Raw genomic sequence first — 22,507 nt, forward strand, 5'->3', positions numbered from 1 at the left:
TCCCCCCTGACGGGAAAGAACCCACCCTGGCAGTCACACACAGACGGGCCCGTGCGGGAGGAAGGCATGCGTTTGCCCAGAGGACCCCACTGTGCAATGGGAACTGCGGAGGGCTCCCTAAAAGCAGTCTGGGGAGCTCCTCTGCTGACCGGCTTTTATCAGCCTTGGTGAGGTTGGTGGGCTTTGCTGACAGGAAGGAGGAGCCCCGGTTAACCTATTACCATCGTGCACTTTCGAGATTGACCTTAGGAACAGGCAGATGACACTCGGCTTATGATCCTTCACAGGGCTCACGAGGTGAGGCATCAGAATTATGAACTGGAGGGCTGAGATGAGGGGACAGGAAAGGGGATGAGTGGCAGAGCAAGACCTCTGGGGTTGTTTGTCCGTCCCATGCCCGAGGGACCCACCCCTAGGCCGAGACTGGCCTCTGACTGACCAGGTCTGGACTGATGGTTCATTAGTCTTCAGAGACCAAGGTGAAATTTTCTCCTTTCCTGGAGCCTTCCTTTGGATGACACTCTAGTGAGCCAGGAGCAAACCCCAGGGAGACCTGAGCCATCAGGGTCCCCATTCCTGGAGTTCAGCCGGACTCCCGGCAGAACTGGGCTGTTCTCCTTTCCTAGGTGGTGATAATTGTGGGGTGCTGCCCTCCTGTAGCCCCAAGAGTTCTAGCAGACCTGAGAGACCACTGTTCCCTGAGCCCACTGCGGGAGCAGAGGGCAGGCCTCACCAGCCTGGCGCAGGCCTGGGGCGCACACAGATATGTTATTCAAGTCACTGTGCCATGGGCAGACACAGAGGTCTCATGGCCACGCCCATTTGCAGCATAGGAACTCGAAGGAGCAGCCCTCAGGCAGCTCCAGAGAGCAGGCCCACCGCACGAAGGCCTTCATACAGGGGCACACGCGTACTGCAAGACATGTGCTAGAGAAACACACTTGCAGATTAGAAATCTTGCATAAACTGCTGATAAATCACCTGCTTAGAGACTAAGATGATCCTTCTCATTCATCTGTCCTTCCACAAGAACTCGTGGCAATAGATACACACCTGCCTGGCCCGGAGCTACCCCTTAGCTGGTCCGAGTGTCCTTCTCCCATCTTCTCCCCTTTGCTCAGTGCGCAGATCACATGTGCGGCCTGCCCACCAGACACTGTGCTCACTCAGTCCTGGAGCTCACATGCACACAGTGCCACCACTGTCCAAGGGAAGCTGCTCCCAGGACAGCAAACAAGCTGCCTACCCACCTTGAGCTACAAGCCCCTGCTGGCTCCGGATCAGGGAGGCTGAGCCGTAGGCCAAGGAGAGGAGATTACAAAAAGAGACCAAAAAAAAAAAAAAAATTGAAGTATGAAGTCTCCAGCGGCTCATCCTTTTCCTGTCACATGCATGTGCCCCAGAGCATCAGAGCGGTTGTCTGCAGTGAGTTAAACCAGAGGCACCAGGACACAGTTTCTATGGCAACCCCTCATGGCTCCAATTCAGCTCTGAGTTAAAAATGATATCAAACAATTGGAGAGTGCAGGAGAGCGCAGCCAGCAGCCTGACCCCCGGCCCCTTCTCTTTCCTAGACTTTCAGGGGCACAGATGCTGAGAAGGCCCACGTCATGGAGAGGGCAGGACAGGTACAGACTCAGCTGGGACCACAGAACAGTCTCTAGGAAGCAAAGCCTGGGGTCAAACTTTGGCCTAGATGTGGGTCTGGAATTAGCATGCCACGGGCTAGGGAACAAAGGCAGCGGGGAGGGCATGGGTCCCCTCCAGAGCTGCATCCTGAAGGCAGCAAGGAGGCCAGTGCTTCCTGACGAAGGCATCTAGCCGTTAGACAGAGTCCTTCTCTCCTACCTCTCATCCCAGGGTGGAAAAGAAGCCCGTGAGCCTGGCTCAGGATGGCCCTGTGCCCTCCTTGAGGCAGGAAGACAGAGTCGGACAGTCTCTGCCTGACTCCAGCCTGCTTCTTCCATCCCCTTCGCCCGGAAGTCAGCCAGGAGGGAGAAGGCACCCTGGGCCTGCCTGCCCTGCCCCACGCCAGCTGTAGGCGTCCTGCCCTGGCTGGGGGCCCCTGGGCGAGCAAGACAGGGGCTGATTCAAGGATCCACCACGGCTGATGCCTGATGCCCACCGGATCGCACAACTTTTCAGGACACAGCCGGGTCTAAGACCTGGAAGCTGAGACCAGGATGAGGAGCGCTTCACTGCACAGGCCTGACACCTCCCAGACAGTGAGACACATGCCAAGGACTTTCGTAGGCTCCAAGAAGGTACAAAGTCAGGGGCAGCTCGTGAGGGTCACGGGATGCTCTCGTCACATTTGAGGCAGATTGCAATACAGAGTAGTGAAGCTGGGCCTTAGAGAGAGGTGATCCGGGTTCAAAGTCTAGCCTCATCGATTATTAGCTGCAGGACTTTGGGCAGATAACTATTCTGTGTCTCAGTTTCCTCATCTGTAAAATGGAGCCAAGAGTATTGGCGCCATCGGATCACCCAGAGAGCTAAATGGGAATGCACGCGGGAAGCAGTTCCCGAGGTGCCTGGCATGGACTGAACACACATACTGAGCTCTTACTTAGGGCCTGAGTCATAAGCTCAGTTCTCTCTTCACTGGGGCATGAGACCCATGGTGACGGAAGACGAAGGTAGCATGCAGAGGGGTGGAAAGGAGGTCTGGATTGTAGTCTCTGTCCTGTGTGACCTTGAGCAGAACTCTTAACCTCTCTGGGCTTCATTCACTCTCTTCATAAATTCTTTTAGGTCTAAGGTTTTAGGGTTTTATAAACACAGTGCCTTGGGAAGACTCCGTTCCTCCTTGGTCCCACATTTCACCTGGGAAAACTTACAGCTGGAGGACTGAGGCCCCTGCAGACCACAGGCAGGGCTCCTCCTGCTATTCCTGTGTGCATTCCTCCTGGCATTGACTCACTCCCGGGCTCAGCGACACAAAAGGCGGCCCCTACCTGCAGCGATGGCTGTCTTCTCGTCCACTGTCACGGCTACAGCTGTGCTCGCAGTTACTGCCACCGGCTCGCCTGGACTTTCTGAGGAAACAAAAGTTGCTGAGTCACTTTCTCAGCATCGGGGAGTGCGGTGGCTGGGGGAGGCCGAGAGGACCAGTGTAAGTGCCAGGGGAGGACGCCCCTTGGGTGGGTGGGCTTTGGGGACGTTGTCTCTGTGCTGTCAACTGCTGGTCTTGGCAGAGCGCCTCCCAAGTGTCAGGCGCTGCCCACCTTTCTGTGCAGCTCTGAACCTGCCAGATACAGACACCCAGGTCCCTGGACACCTGGACAACACAGTGCTGGCAGTGCCACCAGGACACTGTGAGTTTGCTCTTTGTCAAGGCAGCACATCTGTCTGCGGCTGCCAACCTTATGCTCAGGGACCTTGCTGTGACCCGTCCCACCCAGAAGACTTGTGTTTTGTCAAACGATCCTTTTGAGCAGAGAGGCTGCATTCCAGGACTTGGTGGTGGCTGACCCTGGGTTGTCCTTCATCTGTCACATGAGTCAGAGTGACACTGACAGCCCCTTCAGGAAGCCAGACACCAGGGCTGCATCAGGCACAGAAGGCTGGCTGGCGTCTGACACATCCAAGGCACACCATAAATCCTGATCATTGGTGGCCAACCCGACACAACCCACCATGACTTTTGCCTGCTGTCCAGCTGTTCACTGCCCTTCTGGGGCACTCTGCCAGGCTCCAGAAGGGCAAGGGGCTTGCTTGAGTTGCTTTTCCACCTCTTTTAGGAGAATCAGTCCCCTAGAGATGCAGAATTTGGACGGCAGTTTCAGCCCTACGTTAAAACAGAGCTTTCTGGCTCTGAGCTGGTGCAGGCTAGTATGTGACCTTGGGCTTCTTAATTTTCATCAGTCCATGGACCTGGATTAGATTTCAAAGCACTCTTGTCTACAGGTAAAGTTCCATTACTACAATTCCAAGAAAGGGGCAAGATTTTATCAGCACTATCTTGTTAGAACTTTACAGCGAATGTTGCTGGAATCAAACAGGTCATGAGAATCTCATGTGGAGATTACTACAGTGTCAGTTGTGATGGAACTTAAATTAACCACTGGTTTCCTGTATCCACTATTTAGCTAAGATTACCCATCACACCTCGCTGTAATCAAATATCTCACAGAAATCTAAATTAATCTGATTCTAGGAGAAAGGTTGTCCTTGACTCTAGGAATTTGCCACGATGAAGCTGCAAGGGACCACAACGGACACAGAAGTTGGCTTCCTGACCTTGCTTCTGGGAGCATCTAGAAGATACTGATGTGGCTGAGCCCCTGCAGTATTCTCCAGGCCCGCGGGCTGCCTGCTGGGAGAACTGCCATCGTACGTGTGCTCCAATGGACACAGGCTTGTAGGAAGCACCCAAGCGAAGGCCCTGATGATGCAGTTTCTGGGGACGTCAGGAATTTCAGCGCCTGGGTCACCTAGCAGCTACCTGGTGCAGCACTTGGGGTGGATGAGCACCCTTCCAAGTGCTGGGGTGGGGGCAGGGCCCAGGGGCTGGCCCAGGAAGGGGGGCTGTGAAAGCAGGAGTAACAGGCCTGAGCCACCTGGGCATTGGTGAGACTCTGCTCTGTGCTGGCGGGTTTTCAGGCACCGACTGCAAAAGACAGCATCGCGTGGGCAGAACTCAGCCCACCAGGCCCCAGGCAAAGGGCAAGAGTCAGCCTGGAGAGGCAGAGGGAAACCTCCACCCCTTGGAGCAGACTCCCGGCCTCCTCAGGGTCCCCCGACCCCGCCCTCATTAAAATGAAATTGTTATTTTCTTTCTTGGGGGAGAATGGGAGTGTGCAGAGGTGTCCACGTGTCTCTAAGCATATGCCTCAGCTAAGCCAGTAAGCGAGGGTGTGAACAGAGAGCCAGCTCCTGCCTCCCTACCCAGCCGTCCCCTGCTGGAGTTGCCAGCCTCCCTCTCTCTTTGTGGCTCAGTTCCCCACCCACCTGCCCTCCTACCTCACCGCCACAAAGAGCTCCCAAGCAGCCCACAGCCCCATCGCGGTAACGGGGAGGCAGGAAGGAGCCTGTCTCCGCGAGCAGGGGCAGGGACAGGGCCTCACCCCAGAGAACCTCCCCGCGATGCTGCAGGAGCCCCTCTGTGGGGAGCCCTTTGCACTATTATAGATGGTTCCCCAAAGGAAGAACCACCTTTCTGGCTCGGGGTGGGCAAGGTCGGCTGGCAAGGGTCCTTCACCCTGGCTTTGAGAACCTCCCTGGTGGGGTTTCGCTGGAATGACAGCACTTGCCTCTGCCCTCCCCTCCCTGCCCGACACTCAGTGCAGTAAAAACCCTGGACTTTGGTGGGCAGACCTTGGGTTTAGCCTGCCTCTGTGGCTCCCTAGCTGTGTGATCCTGGCCAGGCCACAGAACCTCTCTGACCCTCAGATTGCCCCCGTGTTAAGAAGAGGGGTAAGAAGAATACTTTTTTTTTTTTATCGAGGACTCTGGTTTATAACATTATATAGATTTCAGCTGTGCGTCATTATAATTCTACTTCTGTGTACACTACATTGTGTTTACCACCAAAAGCCTGGTTTCCATCCATCATCAGACAAATGACTCCCTTTACCCAAAGGGGTAAAGGTGCTTTCCCCTCACTCTCTTCCTCTCTGGTAACTACCAGTCTGTTCTCTGTATCTATGTGTGTTTGTGTATCTATCTTCCACATATGAGTGAAATCATATGGTATTTGTCTTTTTTTGTTTGACATTTTGCTTAGCATAATACCCTCAAGGTCCATCCAAGTTGTCGCAATTGGCAAGATTTCATCTTTTCTATGGCTGAGTAGTATTCCATTGTATATATGTACCACATCTTTATCTATTCATCTGTTGATGGGCACTTGGGTTGCTTCCAAGTCTTGGCTATTGTAAACAATGCTGCGATGAACAAGAAGGTGTGTACATCTTTGTGAATTAGTGTTTTTGTGTCTTTTGATAAATACCCAGAAGTGGCATAGCTAAATCATGGTAGTTCTAGTCTTAATTTTCTGAGGACTCTCCATACTGTTTTCCATAGTGGCTGCACCAATTTACATTCCTCCCAGCAGTGTGTGAGGGTTCCCTTTCTCCACATCCTCTCTAACACTTGTTATTTCTTGTGTTTTTAGTAATAGCCATTCTGGAGGACATGAGGTGATAGCTCATTGTAGTTTTGATTTGCATTTCCCTAATAATTAGTAATGTTGAACATCTTTTCATGTACCTGTTGGCCATCTGAATATCTTCTTTGGAAAAATGTCTATTCAGATCCTCTGCCCGTTTTTTAATCAAGTTGTTTTTTTTTTGTTGTTGAGTTGTATGAATTCTTTATATTTTTTGGATAATAACCCCTTATTGGATATATGATTTTCAAACATCTTCTCTCAGTTGGTAGGTTGTCTTTTTGTTTTGTTGGTGGTTTCCTTTGCTGTGCAGAGGCTTTTAGTTTGATGCAGTCCCATTTGTTTATTTTCGCTTTTGTTTTCCTTGCCTGAGGAAACATATTCCAAAAGTTACTGGTAAGACTGATGTCAAAGAGTGTACTGCCGATATTTTCTTCTAGGAGTTTTATGGTTTCAGGTCTTACATTCAAGTTTTTAATTCATTTTGAGTTAATTTTTGTGTATGGTGTAAAATAGTGAGTCAACATCCATTTATGATGAAAACTCTCCATAAATTGGGTGTAGAAGGAAAGTACCTCAACATAATAAAGGCCATATTTGACAAACCCACAGCCAACATCATACTCAATGGGCAAAAACTGAAAGCCATCCCTCTAAGAACAGGAACAAGACAAGGATGCCCACTCTCACCACTCCTATTCAACATAACATTGGAAGTGCTAGCCAGAGCAATTAGGCAAGAAAAAGAAATAAAAGGGATCCAAATTGGAAAGGAAGAAGTAAAACTGTCTCTATTTGCAGATGACATGATTTTATGTATAGAAATCCCTAAAGAATCCACCAAAAAACTATTAGAAATAATAAATGAATACAATAAAGTTGCAGGATACAAAATCAACATATAAAAATCAGTTGCATTTCTATACACTAACAACGAAGTGGCAGAAAGAGAAATCAAGAAAACAAGCCCATTTACAATCACAAAAAAAAGAATAAAATGCCTGGGAATAAATTTAACCAAGGGGATGAAAGACCTGTACACTAAAAGCTATAAGACATTACTGAAAGAAGTAGAAGACACAAAAGAGTGGAAAGATACTCCATGCTCATGGACTGGAAGAATTAACATATTTCAAATGTCCATATTACCTCAAGCAATATATGGATTCAGTGTAATCCCTATCAAAATCCCAATGACATTCAACCAACGAATCCTAAAATTTAGATGGAACAAAGAAAGACCCCGAATAGCTAAAGCAATCCTGAGAAAAAAGAACAAAGCTGGAGGCATCACACTCCCTGATTTCAAAATATCCTACGAAGCTACAGTAACCAATGGTACTTGCAGAGAAACAGACACACACACCAATGGAATAGAACTGAGAGCCCAGAGGTAAACCCACACATATATAGACAGCTAATTTTTTACAAATGAGCCAAGAACATACAATGGAGAAAGGAAATCTCTTCAATAAATGGTGTTGGGAAAACTGGACAGCCACGCACAAAAGAACGAAACATTTTCTTATGGGATTGTGCAGATTAAGTGAGTTATATGTGAAAAATGTTTTGTAAAGCATATTAGTGGTACATGGGGTGGAGGGAACAGGCGTGGGATGGAGAGCTGGGCTGAAGCACAAGGTGAAGAAGGCATCGAGAGGGCACAGAGGGGGACCCCGCCTTGCTGCCTGGAGCCCCAAGGAGGAGCCTCTGGGGCCTGGCCTCCCCAGCTGTCAGCTCAGGGCACTTCTCCATCAGGAAGCTTGAGGGCATTTTTGGTAGAAGTGGTGGCTGGAAGGGTTTTGGTGGAGGGACGTCTTGAAGGGGAAGTACAACTCTTCGTTCCAAGCTGACTCCCAGCCGGCCCCTCTCATTTCAGATGCTTCCTCTCCTGCCTGCTCTCCCTCCTCACTGGCTTACTCCCACCTGGATGTGGATACTTTCTACGCCCTCTTGCGCCACTGTTCTGGGGTCAGGCTCCCCCAGAGGTGACCTGGTGGCAAGCTAGCTCTGCCCCAAACTCTTAGACCCCTGGACAAGTCCCTCAGCCTGTCTGGACTGCAGTCTCTTCAATTGTAAACCAAGAGGGTGATTTACCCTCCAAGATCCCTGTCTGTTCTAAACATTTTGCAGTTTCATTGGTGCTCTGTTAAAGTCACTTAATCTTTTTGCCGGGGGGGATGTCCATTTTTCAGAGTTAGGCTGGGGGTTCGGAGTTAGGTGCCCGCAGCGCTGAAACCCTTCCTGATCTTTGGCCTAGTAGGGATTTGCTGGTGTGGTCCATGGGGCCCCATCCTGGCTCCCTGCTCCTACCCTTTGAACCCTTGGTGGCTTGCCAGCCAGGAGGTGCCCCATTAGTACCAGGCATTCCCGAGGAGCAGGCCAGAAGCTCAGGGTGTGGCTCCCGGGGGACTCCAGGTGGCTGGAGACTGGGCTGCTTTCTCTGTTTGGGAAGAGCCGAGGTGAGGCAGTGGACTCTAAGGACAGCAGACCTCGAGGCTATAAAGTCTATCGCTTTCATCTGGATGGTTTAAGGAACTTTCAAAGACACTCTGATGTTTAGAAATAGAAGAATCTTAGAGATCAACTCTTCCAATATCCTCCTATTTGGAATTTGGGCTAGAATCCAGCTCTTCTTGATTTTTGGGTCAAATCTCTTTCCTTTGTTCCATGTCAGAATTTTAAATGCCAACCTTGACTGCTGGCTGGGGAATAAAATGATCTGCCCGATATTCAGGGTAGAGACCAGCCATGTGGAAAGGCATAAGCGAGCCTGCTCGAGGTGCTCATGTGTGCAGGAGGGAAGGGAGGAAGGGAGCCCAGGGCTCTGGATGGTCTGTCCCATAACTCATTCCTGTTCCCCACTGAGAGTACAGCGGGAGGCAGGTGCCCTGGTCCTGCCCAGCCCCAGGGCGCAGGGGTGGCTTACCTGGTCCCTCTGCAGAGCGGAGGTTGAAGACAAAGCTGCCAGGAGGCTGCTCAGCAGCCTGGCGGTACCACAGAGGGAAGCGGTCCATGGTGAACACGCTGGCCTCATCTTCAGGAGTCAGGAACTTCCTACAAGGAGAAAGGTTTGGTACTTCCCCTCAAATCTGGGAACACGTTCATCTCTTTTTCTTTTTTACACAAGGTCGTCCTGCTGGGCCAAGAGAGCCATATTTCTCTGCTTTGGTAGAGTTGCAGATAGAAAATATTAGCCCCTAAACTGCTAGTGCCCCAGAAAATGATCTCCAGCCATTTTGCCTTTTCTAGACTCCAACGCTGCTGCAGCTGATGGCACATTAGTGGCTAGAAGAGGTATAGGGCCTATTGACGAAAGAATCCCCTCCATCTTCATGTAGACTCTTGCCTGTAGGGTGTATTTCTTTTGGATCTAGCCTGATTTCTTTTTGTCTGGCTCCTTGGGGTGACTGAGAGAGGAGACTGTAGTCACTGCACCAAGAGAGGGGCATAATCCCCCCCCGGGGTGGTTACCTCAGAGGTCAGCTCCTCTAGGTTTTAGAATGCATTCTGAGTTTTGTTTTTTTGAGCAGCTGTACCTTGCTAATTATGGTTTTGCGCTCCCTGAACACACAGCAGTCGCCAGAAGGGGGTGTCATCCAGAAGCAGAGTGGGAGGCAGGGAGAAGCTGGCAGGGGATTAAAAAAGTTACTTGTGGATAACCCACAAGGTGGAGAATGGAGGTTTGATTCTAAGAGTGTTTGGCTGACACTGATTCCAGAAGCAGACCTGCCTTGTTGCACGGTTCCTGGGCTGCAGGCACGTCCTGATCTAGGTGAAGGGAGCCCTCTGGAGCTGTGCACCACCCGTGCAGCCATTTGTGGTGGCTGTGTTCATTCTCAGGAAGGCCTGTCTGTGTCGAGATTGTTATACTACTAAAATAAAGGAGGGCAGATTTGTCTGTATTTTACCACTCAGACTTACTCATTCTAGGCAATGGCTTTAAGGACTTTAGTGCACAGAGTAATGCATCATTTTCTATTCTCTTCCATTCTTAGAGCCTTTTAGAGAGGGTGCGGGGGACACCGAGAACGCTTTCACCCTTCACAGGGCAGGTGTGTCTGCCTTGGCCAGACAGGACACAGATGTGTGATTTTCTGGTGGGGGTGGAAGTTGAAGGGGATGAGGACGGACGAGTGGGTGGTGAGCCAGGCAGGAAGGCCGTTCAAGGCCTTCAGGCGAATCCACAGCTGAGGCACTGGATCAGGCCTGTCCCCACCAGGGCCATGGAAAGGGTCAGTAAAACAGCGTGATTTCCTCTGTTTCCACCCCTCAGGGACCGAGGGGAGGTGGGGAGAGGGAAGAGCAACTTATTTTGTTTTCCTAGAAAGCCTCAGCTTTCTAGCAAGCATGGATCCATCACAGAGTCCTGGAAGCAGCTCAAAGATGGCGCCCCCTGGCTGAGCGTGCTTGGACTTAGCCAGAGGAGCACTGAGTGGGTGGGAGGCCAGGACGGCAGGGTCCAGTCCGCTCAGGAGCCCCCTGGCTGTTCTCCTCCAGGTGGCTCTTGGCCCCTACTGTTTGAGTCTCCTGGTTTGCAGAGTGGCAGGTGGCTCTGCTGCCCGCCCCCAGCACCCTTCTCTGGCTCCCTCCCTTAGCCACAGCACTCTCTGGCAGGAGGATACCTGGGTGGGCTGGTCCTTGGGTGTCACAGGATTCTTCCAGAATCAGGGCTTTGTTTAGAGCGAGATTTCTCAATCTCAGCACTACTGACATTTCGGCCTGACAATCATTGTAGGGGCTGTCCTGTGTGCTGGACGTTTGGCAGCATCCCCGGCCTCTACTCACCAGATGCCAGGAGCCAAACCCCCTTCCCTCAGTTGTGACGATCAAAAATGTCTCTAGACATTGCCAAATGTCCCTGGGGTAGGTGGCAAAATCTCCCGCAGTTGAGAACTGTTGGTTTAGGGCATGGGGAAAGTTGTTGACAAAAGGAGGGGACACGGCCAGAAGATTTAGCCTGTTACACAGAGACCAGTCACGGGGGAAAACAATTTCTGTGTGTCTCTCTGTGGGAGTGAATCCCTGATCAACTCTCCCAGCTTCAAGGTCTGGGCTGCTCTCCTCCCTGATGGGCTGTCATCCCTCCCCTCCTGGGGACACCTCCAGGGTTACTTTTCTGACTCTCCCAATCTGTAAACCTCACCCCATCACGCTTCCTGCCCTGCTGGAGTCCAAGTCTCTGCCCGCCCACAGGCCACAGGAACACGCCTGCAGACACCCCCTCCCCAGGGTGCCCAGCGGGACTCACTTGTCGGAGACCTTCTCGGAGCCCACGAACAAGCTGCTTCTGAGGAGGCCGGCCCGGGTGCCCAGGAAGGCCACGTCCACGCCGTGCTCCGATTCACTGTGGGGCAGACAGAGCAGGGATCATCAGCACCCAGGCAGTGCAGGCCAGGAAGAGGGCTCAGGGAGTCGGGGAAGGCCTGCAGGGTCTGCCGAGCCTGCCCTGGCAGCAGGCCCCTCGGACTCGGGCCGGATCTGGGCAGGCTGGCCCCCCGGGGCTGCACAGCGCGCTCACCGTCCGCCGGGAGCACCGCCTTCACCGACAGCAGGTCCACTGGCTCCCCCGCCGCCAGCACCTCCCCTTGTTAACAGGGTCCCCGGGCCTCTGCCTCTATTTTTCAGATCTAACTCCTAACCTGTCTACTAGGCTTTGGGGGTGTCTGGCTCTGGGAGACAGACAGAACTCAGGAAGAGAAACTGTCTTGGGCTCTCCCGAGCTCTGACTTGCCCTGACCACACGTGCAGAGCCTGGCGGTGTGACAGCCCTGCGAGCGCGCCCGTTCCCCGAGGAGCCGAGGGAGCCAGGGACGCAAACTTGCTGCCCAGATTTGGGGGAAAAATTATTAGCTAGCTGAAGTGTGACTAATTTTTCTCACAGTCTCAAAGCCATGCTGCTATGACAATGGCACCAGGGTGGATGTCATCACTTCTTCATTTAAAATTTTTTTAAATTTCAGCTTTATTTAGGTATAGTTGATATATAAAATTGTAAGATATTTAAAGTGTATGTTGTGGTGATTTGATACACGTATACACTGTGAAAGGATTCCCCCATCTAATTAATTAACACATCCACCACCTCACACAGTTATCTTTTTTTTTTTGGTGAGAACATTTCAGTTCTACTACCTTAGCAAATTTCAATATACAATACGGTGTTATCATCTATAGTCACCATGTTCTGCGTTAGATCCTCAGACCTTATTCAGCTCATATTTGAAAGTTTGTATCCTTTTACCACCTCTCCCTATTCCCCCACCCCCAGCCCCTGGCACCCTCTTTTCCCCTCTGTTTCCGAGTTTGACTTTTTTTTTTAGATCCCCCATATAAATGACACCATGCAGTATTTGTCTTTCTCTGGCTTATTTCACTTAGTATAATGCCCCCAAGGTCCATCCATGTTGTCACACATGCAGCATTTCCTTCTTTCTTATGGCTGAATAGCATTCTATTGTGCGAGTGTGTATATATATATCCACACACCACATCTTCTTTATCCATTCATCCATTGATGGACACTTAGCAAGGTATGTTTCCATACCTTGGCTGTTGTGAGTAATGCTGCAATGAACATGGGAGCACAGATATCTCTTCCACACCCAGTTTTCCTTTCCTTTAGATTTATACTCAGAAGTGGAATTGCTGGATCATATGATGGTTTTATTTATTTATTTATTTATTTTTAGGAAGATTAGCCCTGAGCTAACATCTGCTGCCAATCCTCCTCTTTTTGCTGAGGAAGCCTGGCCCTGAGCTAACATCCTTGCCCATCTTCCTCTACTTTATTTGCGGGACGCCTACCACAGCATGGCTTGACAAGTGGTGCCATGTCTGCACCTGGGATCCGAACCGGCGAACCCTGGGCCGCCAAAGTGCAGCATGTGAACTTAACCACTATGCCACCAGGCCCACCCATATTTTTAATTTTTTGAGGAACATCCATACTGTTTTCCTTAGTGACTGCACCACTTTACATTCCCACCAACAGTGCACCAGAATTCCCTTTTCTCCACATCCTTGCCAGCACTTGTTATCTCTTGTCTTTTTTATAACAACCATTCTGACAGGTGTGAGGTGATGTACCATTCTGGTTTTGATTGCATTTCCCTGATGATTAGTGATGCTGAGACCCTTTTCATGTACCTGTTGACCTTTGCATGTCTCCTTTAAAAAAAATGTCTATTCAGGTACTCTGACCACTTTTTAATTGGATTGTTTGGTTTTTTGCTGTTAAGTTATACGAGTTCTTTCTATATTTGGATATTAACCCCTTGCAGATAAATAAGTTATAAGTATCTTCTACCATTCAGTAGATTGCCTTGTCATTTTGTTGATGGTCCTTTGCTATGTAGAACTGTTTTGGTTTGATGTAATCCCACTTGTTTATTATCACTTTTGTTGCCTTTGTTTTTGACGTCAAATCCAAAAAATCATTGCCATGACTTATGTCAATGAGCTTATCTGCCATGTTTTCTTCTAGGAGTTTTATGGCCTCAGGTCTTACCTTCAAGTCTTTAATTCATTTCGAGTTGATTTTTGTGTATGGTGTTAGCGGTCCAGTTTCACTGCTGTGCATGTGGCTGTCCAGTTTTCCCAACACCATTTATTGAAGACACTGTCCTTTCCTCCTTGTATATTCTTGGCTCCTTTGTCATAAATTAATTGATCATGTATGTATGGGCTTATTGCTGGGCTCTCTTCGGTTCCATTGATCCATGTGTCTGATTTTATGCCAGTGCCATACTGGTTTGATTACTATAGCTTTATAATGTAGTTTGAAATTAGGAAGTGCGATGCCTCCAGCTTTGTTTTTCTTGCTGAAGACTGCTTTGGCTAGTCAGGCCTTTTGTGGTTCCATACAAATTTTAGGATTGTTTGTTCTATTTCTGTGAAAAATGCCATTGGAATTAAAAATATTTTTTAATTGACATACAATATGATATTAGTTTCAGGTGTACAACATAGTGATTCAACGTCTATGTACGTTACGAAACGATCACCACCACAAGCCTATTTAGCATCCATCACCGTACAAAGTTAATACAATATTAGTGACTATATTCCTCATGGTGCACGTCTCGTTCCCATGACCTATTCATTCTATAACTAGAAGTTTGTACCTCCTGATCACCCGCATCCATTCTGCTCCCCTTGAAGCCCTTTCCCCTCTGGTAACCACCAGTCTGTTTTCTGTATCTATGCGTCTGGCTCTGTTTTGTCTTGTTTGTTCATTTATTTTGTTTTTAGATTCCACATATGAGTGAAATCATAAGGTGTTCGTCTTTCTCTGTCTGACTTATTTAACTTATCACAATACCCTCTAGGTCCATCCATGTTGCTGCAAATAGCACGATTTCATTCTTTTTCTACAGCTGAGTAGTATTTCATTACACATATACCACAACACAAAGAGGCTGAGATCAGGGAGCGTGATACCTCCAGCTTTGTTCTTTCTCCAGATAGCTGTGCCTCTTCAGGGTCTCCTGTGGTTCCACACAAATTTTAGATTTATTTACTCTGAAAAGTGCCATTGGTGGGCCGTCCCTGTGGCCTAGTGGTTAAGGTTGGTGTGCTCCACTTCGGCGGCCCAGGAGAGGCAGGATAAATAATTGAATCTTTCTGTTTATTTACCAGTTTTTAGAATAATGAGTTGGTTTCCTAACATCTTCCAAAGATGACCAATGAGAGTTTTTTTCGGTATTATCATAAACACAGGATTTTAGCATATTTAACGTGTTTTAAGCCATTGCAGTCATTATTATTTGTGCTGCTCTGATTGTCCCACGGTTGGCCAGTGAGAGCCTCTGCAGGTTGGCTCTGGGGTCCCGTTGACACAAACTCCTTAGTCTTTAGTAACTTCTTGCTTCCTGATATGACAAGATGCTCCTGGCTCATTTGTACATTTCCTGCCCCCTTCCTGGGCTGAGACATTTCTCCAATTCTCCAAAGGTCACTCACTAGAGTCATGTTAATGAGGACTTTTTTTTTTTTGCTGAGGAAGATTTGCCCTGAGCTAACATCTGTGCCCATCTTCCTCCACTTTACATATGGGTTGCTGCCACAGTGTGGCTGACAAGTTGTGTCGGTCTGCACCAGGATCCGAACCTGTGAACCCAGGCCATCAAAGGAGAGCACACCAAACTTAACCACTACGCCACGGGGTCCCTAACGAGGGTTTCTTAATGTGGACTTTGCTAGTCCATGATCTGGGTCTAGGGTGTTCAGTGAGATCGGTCCTTTCAGGGGACAGAGCTAGGGTGCCCTTTTTGTTTCTTCAAGAGAAAATACATCACGAGTTCAAACGGATATTTCCAATTCATCCTTAGCATATACCTAGACTTTGATTTTTAAAATTTGCATCTCTTTTCTCTTTTGCTGAAAATCTTGGTTCATAATAACATTAACATAATACTATTTTCTCTATCTATATTGATAAATTTGAGAATAACAGTGCCAATGTTGTTTCTAGCAACGTGATTATTGAGCAGTTTCAGATTTTATTTGTTTAGTGTTTATAGATCTTTGTTTCAAAGTCCCTTTAAGGAATTCCCCTATATATGGTTATTTCATGAACTTGATACACAGCTAAGTTTGTTTCCTTTGCTTTCGTTTTTTAGACGTGATTTTTTAGAATTTAGTTTTGTTTTGTAATGATACAAAGCGACACGGTTCCAGAGTCAGATAGCCAAAATCAGGCGCATTTCGAAGAGTCTGCCTCTGCCCCCATCCCCCCTCTTCCTTCACTCGGCCTGTAGGTAAGCTTTTTTGTTTGCTTGTTTATGGTTCCATTAAAAACTATAAATGTATATGTTTATATATACGTAAGTAACTGTGAAAACACATTTGCATTCCCTCCTTTTTAGATAACACTGGGGGTATTATACACACTTTTCTCCATTGCTGAGACCATTCCATAGCAGTATGTAGGGATTTTTCTCATCTTTTACAGCTATGTAGGATCCCACCATATGGATCTACCACGGTTTATTTAACTACGCTCCTACTGATGGACATTTCCTTTATTTCCAATCCTTTACTGTTATAAATAGTGTTATAATGAATAGCTCCTGTGTATGTCTTTTCCTATTTTTGCCTGTGAATATTTAGGATAAATTCTCCTAAAAGTGGGACTGCTGGGTCAAAGTGTAAATGTATATGTAGTTTTGTTAAATATTGTCAAATTCTCCTCCATATGCTCTGAAACATTTTGTATTCCTACCCACAATATACAAGAGTGCCTGGTTCTCCGCAGCCTCGCCAAATGTGCACAGCAACAAACTGCAGTGGTGACCTATCGAGTGAGCGACAAGCTCTGTATAGTTTTAATTTGCATTCCCTTTATTATGAGCGAGATTGAGCATTTGTTCATATATTTAAGGGACTATTTGCATGTATTCTCTATGGACTCTCCATATCTCTCAATCATCCTTCCTATAAAGAGGCTGGTTTTTTCCTTAGCTATTTCTGAAGCTCTTTATCTGTCCTGAAGACGCACTGTAGGGATGGCAGCCTTTTATTTGTTTTATAAGTTGCAAACATTTTTCCAGTCTGTCATTTCTCTTTCACCCTGCTCAAGTTTTTATTTTTGCCAAATAAAAATTTTTCTGTTGTTAAATTTATCAGTCATTTCTTCATGGCTTCTGGACTGGAGGAGTCAGTGGGAGGGGTCTCCCCACACCTACATTTTACAGCCAGTGATTCCTGTGTCTTCTTAGCGCTCACACAGTTTCACTTTTATCTTCGAGCCATTTGGCCCTGATCCAGGTGTACCGTGTGATGAAGGAATACGATGTTATCATTCCCCATATGGCTTCCAACCCATCGCTCCCTCACAGATTCGACACGATGCCTTCGCCATATACTAAATTTCCACGTGCATTTAGATGAATTTCTAGATTTTCTATTCTGTTCCCTCGGTCTGCCTCTCTCTTCAAGGGTCAATACCACACTTTATAAATTGTAGAGATTTTGTAATATGTTTTAATATCTTGGTAGAACCAACCTTCCTTCATTGCTTTTCTTTTTCAAGGTTTTCCTGGCTGTTCTTGCCTATTCTTCCAAATGAGCTTTATAATTGACTTATCCGGACCCCGAAAAATATTGATAGCATTTTTATTGTGATTGCATTAAATTTATAAACTAACTTAGGAGGAATTCATATCTTTGTGATGTTGAGTCTTCCTAACCAAAAACACTAAATATCTCTCCATTCATTCAAGTCTACTTTTGTGTCTTTCAGGAGTGTTTTATAACTTTCCCTATGTAAGCTTTTGGACACTTCTTATGGTTTATGCTTAGGTATTTTGTTATATATATATACATTTTTTTCTCTCCTAAATAGGCCTCCTCACATTATATCTTCTATCTGGCTTTTATTTGTATACATAAAGGTTATGAACTTTTGAATGTTGATATTATAAACTGCTACTTCACTGAATTCTCTTACCGTTTAGTTTTCCTATTAATTCTCTTGTGATTTCCAGTTATATAATCATATCATCTTTTAAACAGAGATAACATTTCTTTCTTTCCAATTCTCATGGCCTCTAGGTGTGTTCCCTCTTTTGATTGCACTGACTACCACCTCCCGACCTTGTTAAACAGCAGGAGGCAAACTGGGCATGTGTCTTGCTCCTGTCTTTACTGAGAGAGCCCCTGGCCCTATTATGATGTTGACTTTCAGGTTTAGGTCAATTTTCATTTTATTCAGTGGTTGTTAAAAACATGAATGGATGTGAATATTTGTTCAGATATCTTTTCTGCACCTATGGAGATGATTATATGATTTTCCCCCTTAGCTTTATTAATATGTTGTTAACATTAATATGACCTTGGGCAGGTTGGATGTCTCACTCTGCCTTGGTTTCCTCATCTGTAAAATGGGGACACTGATAGTACCTATACTGTAGGATTGTTGTGAGAATCAAATGGGTTAGCATACGCTAAGTACTTAGAACAGTGCCTGGCACCTTGTACTCTTGTCCTTCCTGTACTTTAGTTTTATTTAACTGTGAACAGGTAATACATTCACATGGTTCAAAATTGTACCAAAAAGTTATACAGTGAAAGTGTCCCTTCCATCTCTCTTTCAGTTACCCATTTTTCTAACTGAAGCAGTTGGTGAGCACTGTTTCCTATTTAGCCTTCCAGAGATATTTTATATATATGTACACATACATGCTTCTTCCCTCTTTTAACAGATATGATGCATACCACGCACAGCGTTCTGCCTCTTGCTTTTTTAAATAGGTGATTGTTCCTATACAATTCTGCTGGTGTTTTCACTAGGATAGCATTAATCACCTTACTGCATGTCTAGGAGAGGTTTAACATCTTCATGCTGTTGTTGACACTCCCTGTTCAGGAACAAGCTGTGGTCCACTCTATTCCTAACCTCATTAATATCTTACGCCCTCTCAGCACTCATGTGAGGACACACACACACACACATCATTCATCTCTTCTTTCCATCTGGCCACTAAACATGATGGCGCCAGGTAAGGATCCGCAAAGGGAGGGAGGCAGTCTGAGACGCTGGGAAACACTGAGGGCAAGTTTGTCCTTCATGGTGTCTTGACCTTTCCTGCTGGAAACAAGGCCCCAGTCCTCTGGAGCTGCTGTCTCCAGGGTACTTTGGCTAATGGGCTCTCACTAGCCCAGCTGGCCCAAGCTAGGGCCCACCCTTGGGAGAGGGGTTGTTGGGATGGGGCTGCTACAGTGGGGATGGGGGATTCGGACCTGTGCCGGGCCAGGGGGCCTGCCCTGGAGCTTTTGCAGAGGGGAGAGAGGGCAGCAGCATGTGTGCGTGCGGAAGCTTCGCCAAGCCCTGCTTTACAGGGGCTGTGTGAAGGTCCTTCTCGCTCCGCTGACATCTTCCCACCCTTGTCACTGTCACTGTTCATCTTAGGCCAGAGGATGTGGGTGGTCCCCTGAGCCGCTGGCCAGGTAGTGGAAGGGACCCTGACTCAGCCAAGGGAATCCTGGGTTTCCCTCCTCGGCACCGTCAGCCCCACCTGGTACCTACTCAGAGATGTTGAGAGCCAGTGCAGTCCAGTAGGCTTCCATGGGCGCCGTCACCACTGCGTCAAACAATGCCTCCTGCACCAGCTCCTCGTCACCTGGGGGCAGAATAAAGGAGACCAGCCCACTCAGCTCCTCCACGGTTAGGAACACAGCCAGGTTCCTTCTCAGGAACCCTGCACTTCAGGGAACAAGGTGTCCTTATGAATGCATGTCTGGAACACAAATAACCATCTTTGAGAGCTTGAGGAAGTCACCTCACCTCTTTCATCCTTTATTTCCTCCACCCCAAACACACATGAGTAGAACTGAATGGTTTCTAAGGCTCTTTCCAGTTCTACCGTTCTGTAAAGTAGGAGAACCCCTCAGTAACATCAGAGTTCGATCCGTGCCCAGCCCGCCCTCCAGCTCAACTCTCATCACACTGCTTCCCAATCGTCGCCCTCACAACACATCGGCCTTTTGCCAATTCTGTGGGTGTGACTTCGCCTCAGAGCCCCTACACATACTGTTCCCTTGATGTGGATGCTCTTTTCCCTTCTCTTTGCATGAGTGGCTCTTTCTTTTCCTTCTCTCTCTTTAAAAAATTTATTTATTTTTATTGAGGTGAAATTCATATAACATATAATATAAAACCAACCGCTCTCGCGTTTATAATTCAAGGGCATCTAGTCCATTCACAGTGACGTGTAGCCATCACCTCTGTCTAGTTCCACAATGTTTTCATCGCCCCCAAATGAGATCCCATACTCACGAAGCCACTTGGGTGGCTCTTTTTTGTCCTCAGCTTAAGTGACACCTCCTGACAGAGGTGGCCTTCCCTGACCATCCGTTTAACGCAGGCCCCATTTTTTTCCCCAGACATCACCTTGTTCATGGGACTTATCACAATTCCTGATAACCTACATCTACACACAGGTGCTTGCTTCTTTATCATGTGGCTTCTCCACCAGATTACAAGCTCTCTGAGTGAGGGCCTCGTCTGGGGCATCTCTGTGGCCTCAGCGCCTGCCCCAGGGCTGGCACAGAGTCCGTGCTCAGCACAGACTTGTTGATGGAATGAATGAATGAACAAATGAGTGCCCTGTCGGGCCAGCAGGGGAGGCGGGTCCTCTCTCGAGGGTGACATTTATGTGACAGGATGACTGGCTCCTTCTTCCAAAGACGAAGGAGAAGGACACGCTGAGGGTGTGGCCCGGTGGTTTCACCAGTTGCATTAGTGTAGCGGACTTCCAGGTTAGCCTGAGACCCAGGCATCAGAAACACTCACAGAGCACAGGCTGCAAGAGGCCGTCCGGTCAAACACCCTCCTCTGCAGGGATGAGGACTCTGGGGTGCAGAGCATCAGCTACAGGCTCCGGGGCCCACTGCTAGGGGGTGTCTGATGGGCAGGCTGATGACCTTACACTGTGCGAGCTGCTCTCTGGAACCTTGGCAGTGCTTGGGTGACAGAGGCTTAAAGAGCCCCCAGTCCCTGACGTGGGGTTACACGTATGCTGCCACAGCCCCAGGAACGCCTCGTCACCAGCTCGGCCCCACAGTGGATCGGGCTGTGCCTGTTCTCCCTAAGCCACCAGTGAGCTCCAGAGACAGGGCTGCAGGGCAGCCGCCCCCAGCCCGCCCTCCCTGCAAAGTCCTGAGCTGTGGGACCCCCAAGGAAAAGTCCAAAGGGGCAGGCGGCACTCACACTCCAGGTCTGGGTCCTCCCCCGTCAGGAAGCGGACCACGGCCTCTAGCTGGCTGAGCTTCCGGTGGTCGGGGTCGATATCCGTGGTGCAGTAGATCCTGGAGCTCAGGGGAGTCAACGTTACCTCGAAAATCCCCCCTTTCTCCCTCCCATTCTCCACTCCCCCCGGGCAGCAACTCTCCCACTTACCAGTCACTGGCCAGGGTCAGATCTGGGTGAAGCAAGTCGTGCAGGCCTGAAACCAGAGTTCACACTCGGCACGGTGCTCACCACTGTGCGAGGATGTGCGCCTGGACTGTTCATAAACTGCCAGGAAGCGTCCTCGGGGGAGAGGAGGTCTCATTCTCCCTTGTTCTCACTCAGAGTCGGACTCACCAATAGGATGGTGCTGGGGTCCTATTGTATGATCCATGGAGTATGGGGTCTGCATATGCCATGCCTTTGTCCGCGTTGCTCCTGAAATGCCTTTTCTTCCCGTTGCCTCATATCCAAACCCCACCGATTAGGATCTCCCCCCAAGGAGCTAATACTTGGAAACCAGTGATGTCAGCTTCATTGTCTTCATTGTTCTCCACTAAGCTAAATGGCCAGTCAAAAGACGAGCCCAGAGATGGGCCATGTCTGTTTGGTGTAATCTCTGTAGCCTCATGCCCAGCATGGCGCCTACACTGACCATATGCTCAGTATGTGTTTGTTGATTGAATGTATGAATGAACAAATGCCCAAGTGAGCACCTACTCAGTGCTAAAAAATAAATAAATGCTCAATGAAGGTTCACTGAATTGAAGGAAAGGATGACGGAAAGGCCAAGGGGGCATCTGTGGAGTCATTAAAAGGGGTACTGAATTGACACAGACACAAGGCAAATAGCAAAAGGGTGATGCTCCATTCCCCACAGGAAACCCAGGAAGCCCAGTCAGGTCCATGCTTCCAAGCCCCTGGGTCACTGGTGGGTCTCACTCACAGAAGTGGGTCAGGGACAGCAGCCTCTGCCCCCTGCAGCAATGTGACGTGGGAATATCCGGGTAGAGGAAGGAAGAAGGCATCAGGGGGGCCTGGGGGCTGATTGTTTTGGGGACAGTGGGGGGCAGGGAAGGAGAGTGTTCCAGTGTCATGGGCACAGGCTGCAAAAGGGCAAGTGCAGCGGTTATGTGGAAGCACGTAGCTGGGGACCTACCCAGCCTGGGTGGGGAAGGGGGGACAACTCCCGGAAAGTGACCTGAAGGGGGAGGGCTGGAGAGGAGAGCAGGTCAGGGCGGGTTCGGCATGTGAAGAGGGAAGAGGTGTGGAAGGCCGTGAAAGGTCCTTAGCAGTAACACAGTCCGATTTGGCCTTTCTAGAAAGATCCCTCTGGCAGAAGTTCAGAGGAAGGGAGACGCAGGGAGACTAGTTGGAGGCTGCAGTGGTTGTCCAGGAGAGAGGTGCCAATGTCTAGAGTGGTGGCAGAGCGATGGAGAGATGAAACGCACTCAAGGGATGGTAAAGAACAGACAGAATGGGAGCATTAAATAGAATTGTGGCCACATCTTCCAGGGACTTCCTGAGATGTCCCTGAGCTCTCGATATAGGTTTTGCTCTCTCAAGGTGCTCAGGTCGCTGCAAGCCATGAGCAGGTGGGGTTAGGGAGGATGGGGCCCCCCTCTCCCATCCTCCCCCACCATTTCCCACCACCCGGCTCAGCT

The 22,507-nt window shown here is 48.6% G+C and overlaps 1 protein-coding gene across 1 annotated transcript in view; it reads right to left on the reverse strand.

Moving 5' to 3' along the window:
• The window catches only part of CACNA2D4 (calcium voltage-gated channel auxiliary subunit alpha2delta 4), a 105,239-nt gene that overhangs the window by 39,204 nt on the left and 43,528 nt on the right, over positions 1-22,507 (reverse strand). The window contains exons 21-26 of the mRNA XM_046642079.1: positions 21,015-21,060; positions 20,826-20,923; positions 19,143-19,236; positions 11,364-11,459; positions 9,042-9,169; positions 2,958-3,038 (exon numbers count right to left, since the gene is read on the reverse strand). Coding sequence (XP_046498035.1) covers positions 2,958-3,038; positions 9,042-9,169; positions 11,364-11,459; positions 19,143-19,236; positions 20,826-20,923; positions 21,015-21,060 — 543 coding nt within the window. The remainder of the gene's footprint in view (positions 1-2,957; positions 3,039-9,041; positions 9,170-11,363; positions 11,460-19,142; positions 19,237-20,825; positions 20,924-21,014; positions 21,061-22,507) is intronic.

The sequence above is a fragment of the Equus quagga genome, chromosome 1, assembly GCF_021613505.1.
Source record: "Equus quagga isolate Etosha38 chromosome 1, UCLA_HA_Equagga_1.0, whole genome shotgun sequence".
Classification (NCBI taxonomy): domain Eukaryota; kingdom Metazoa; phylum Chordata; class Mammalia; order Perissodactyla; family Equidae; genus Equus; species Equus quagga.